Source organism: Buceros rhinoceros, unplaced genomic scaffold, assembly GCF_000710305.1.
Source record: "Buceros rhinoceros silvestris isolate BGI_N320 unplaced genomic scaffold, ASM71030v1 scaffold14193, whole genome shotgun sequence".
NCBI classification, from domain to species: Eukaryota; Metazoa; Chordata; class Aves; order Bucerotiformes; family Bucerotidae; genus Buceros; species Buceros rhinoceros.
In genome coordinates, this window is record NW_010404293.1 from 3,206 (window position 1) to 6,503 (window position 3,298).

The following is a 3,298-nucleotide window of genomic DNA, read 5'->3' on the forward strand; positions in this document are numbered from 1 at the left end:
ATCATTATCCTAAGCTCCTTGCATTAGGAGAAATCAGCTCCTGCTTCTATTAATAAAATCATTGCAGGTGTTCCCTGGGTCTTGCTCATTGCATAAATACGCCTTATGCTAACTCTTCATACAAACAATCACAGTTCACTATAAGGTGACTCTCAGTAATATTTCAGGCATTTTTGCACGTAAACAAATTGTTTTCAAGCTTTAAACTGACAAATTAAAACCACTGGACAGCCAGACTTGTGTTTGTAAAATAAATTCAATCAGTAAATAAGGGATGGGAAAAGCAGCAGCTAAGCTTAAAGCAAAGTTATCAAAATTCGTGCTTTTTTAGTAACCAATGGCTATCTAGTAAAGAATCTGGCTTCAAGGAAGTCCCTTCTTTTATCTTCCTCCACGAAATAAGAACACAAGCCAAATGATCTCTGGAGAAGCTGGAGACTGGAACTTGAGAAATAAAGTCGATGCTTGACCTCTCAGTTGGAAAAAAAAACCCAACTGTTGTTTTTAGTTTCCCTGAAGCAGTAAGACTGCAAAAACATTCATTGCATAAACCATTTCTTAGAGCTGTTAGTGCAAGATGCAAGTCTTCAATTCAACTCATTAGAGAGCCCTCCAAGATTCTAGTCAGTATTCAACTTCAAACACCCATCATCCAAGGGTAACTACAGTAAGACACATTTTCTTGTGTTCCTCTTTGTCACAGGATACAGAACTGCTCGCACAGCTTCAGCAAACACCTCCCGAACACCCTCCTGATTCAATGCTGAGCACTCCAAATATTTGACTGCTCCAATTTGCTTAGCCAGCGAAGTCCCCTGCTGCAAGGTAGTAGGAGCCAAGCTTTGCTCTTTCAACTTTTTAACTGTTTCCAGGTCATTTCTCAAGTCTCTCTTGGTGCCCACTAAAAGAATGGGAACATTTGGACAGTGGTGAGAAACTTCAGGATGCCATTTGTGCCTCACATTTGCATAGGAAGAAGGGCTACCAATGGAGAAACAGATGACGAATACGTTGGTTTGAGGATACGAGAGTGTTCGCAGGCGGTCATATTCCTCCTGGCCTGCAGTGTCCCAGAGATTCAGGCTAACTGTCCGGCCATCAACAGTCATTTGGGCACTGTAGTTGTCAAACACAGTAGGAATGTACTCTTCTGGGAAGGCATTGGTGGTATAGCTGATGAGAAGACAAGTTTTTCCCACAGCGCCATCTCCAACAACTACGCACTTTATAGTCTGCATTCTTTACCCAGAAACAAAGCCCTGTGCAAAGCAAGAAAAAAGGTTAGAAAAAGCACACTCCATTATAGTAATTTTAAATATAAGCTTTAGCGAGTGTTTCTAATATTGCTAACAGTTTCTTATCGCAGCTAGGCACACCCAGTGTCTCAGAAACCATTATAAAGAGCTCACAGGCTAGAAAGACAATCAGAAAATGGAGATGCAACGACTTGAGAGCTCAGTGACAACGGGCTACATATAAGTACAAATTAGCCAAATTTCCACAGTCTTGCCTTACAACCAATTTCCCACAGGCAAAGGGACAAATCTTTAGAGGTACCTGCAAGTAGAAAGAGATCATGACCTAAGACCTAGTAATAAGATACTGTCATTTGTAGGTTCACACACGCACACACACACCTCTGTACACACACAATCCTCAAGAGTCACACCTCTTGTCTACAGTCTACTGCTTAAACAGCTTACCACAAAGGTCCAAAAATTATATAGTAATTTATGTTCAGAAAGTAGCATGTACAAGAAAAGCTGCTCTTTGGAAAATAACTAGCCATAGTGCCCAGATTAGAATACAGAAGGAATTTTTCTGAAGAAGCCAAGAACAAGTTATTTGCACTAATCAGTGACAGAACAAGCAAAACTTCATATGCTTAAGGTACAGTAAAGAATGCTTATATTGAGCATTAGAAAAATACACGCAGTAAAAGATCAGCAATCAAACAGCCTTCCTAGGCTTCCCTATCCCTTTCATGATAACATGAAGAGCATGTTTGGTAATCATCAAAGCCTAAAATTCAGTTAATTCTAAACTTTCACCACATGAACAGCAGGAACTTTGAAGACAGCATGAAACAACCACAAGCAGTCATTTGTTGTACATTTGTTGTATGCTGGAGGTTCCGCTGCTAGTCTGAACAAGAAGGAACTTGCATCTGCCTTCTCACACAAATGTCTTTGAGGCACTATCAGTAATCGTCAACTTGCAACGTGCAGCAAATACACTGCTTCGAACAGAAGAAAGAAATAGTGGGAAGAACTATATTGCACATTCCAGAAAGATCACAGCTCCAACACCATCAAAATAGTAAAGGGACCTATAAAAATGAGCAATAGTCAGTTATAAAAGTCATTAAATCCCCTCCCTCAAACTTCCTCTTCAAGACCATCCAAACAAATCAACTTATTACCACTTACAGCTCAGCTTTGTCCTGTTTGACAAAGTCTTTTTCTGTGTCCACACATTGCTGTCTTTCAACTGGCAGCACACATGATTTCTTCTGTACTAAGTGAAAATAGACTACCTTAAGCTTTGGCACAAAGCTGCAACAGGCAACTCAAGCGATATCAACTGTGGTCACTGTAACACAGATGCTTAAGAACTACCAATGCATGACAGGCACACGCACCACTGAAGACCAATCGGTGGGAAGCGGTGCAGAAACCTTGTTTCAGAAAGATCCAGCAGGACTGGAGAGGAAGAATTTGAAGGAAGATGCAGAAGCAGTTTATTCCTGTTGTTTTCAAAAAGCATAACATTTCTAAAACAACATGAATCACCTGAAATAAAATATAGCAGAAATCTGAACTTTAGCAGAAAAGCATACATGTGAGCTTCATAGTGCATCAGTAAAATCAGTCATCCCATTTCAGGGCTCCGGTCAAATGTAAAGAGATATGTGTATGCAACTGCATATTGGCAAGGTAATCAGTAAATGAAGAACAGTACTGAGCACAAAAGCTGACAGCAGGACTGCAGATATTATTCCAGAACAGTTGCACTAAGATTTTCACCTAACAGAGCAAGAATAGGAGGAGGGGGGAAGGTAAGTTCTGTCAAATTGGAGGCTTAGAAACATTACTTGCAGTTTGCAAACCCGAAGTTGAAACCCCTTTTAATATAGTATTACTTATAACATTACAAATTAAACATTTTTAGCATTATATTATTAATAGAGATTGAACACTGGCAGCATTAAATACAACGTATTTCTGAACACAGTCTAAGAGCTACAAGCAAACAATGACAGAGAAGCAGATGTATTTCAATACCATAACGCTGTTCT

General features: G+C 39.7%; 1 protein-coding gene across 1 annotated transcript; it reads right to left on the reverse strand.

Annotated features, from left to right (window-relative positions):
* Nucleotides 1-290: 290 nt before the first annotated feature.
* On the reverse strand, nucleotides 291-1,253 carry LOC104488776 (rho-related GTP-binding protein RhoG-like). Its single transcript, XM_010133351.1, has one exon. It carries the CDS (start codon nucleotides 1,236-1,238, stop codon nucleotides 663-665), a length of 576 nt encoding a protein of 191 aa, XP_010131653.1. The 5' UTR covers nucleotides 1,239-1,253; the 3' UTR covers nucleotides 291-662.
* Nucleotides 1,254-3,298: the final 2,045 nt, after the last annotated feature.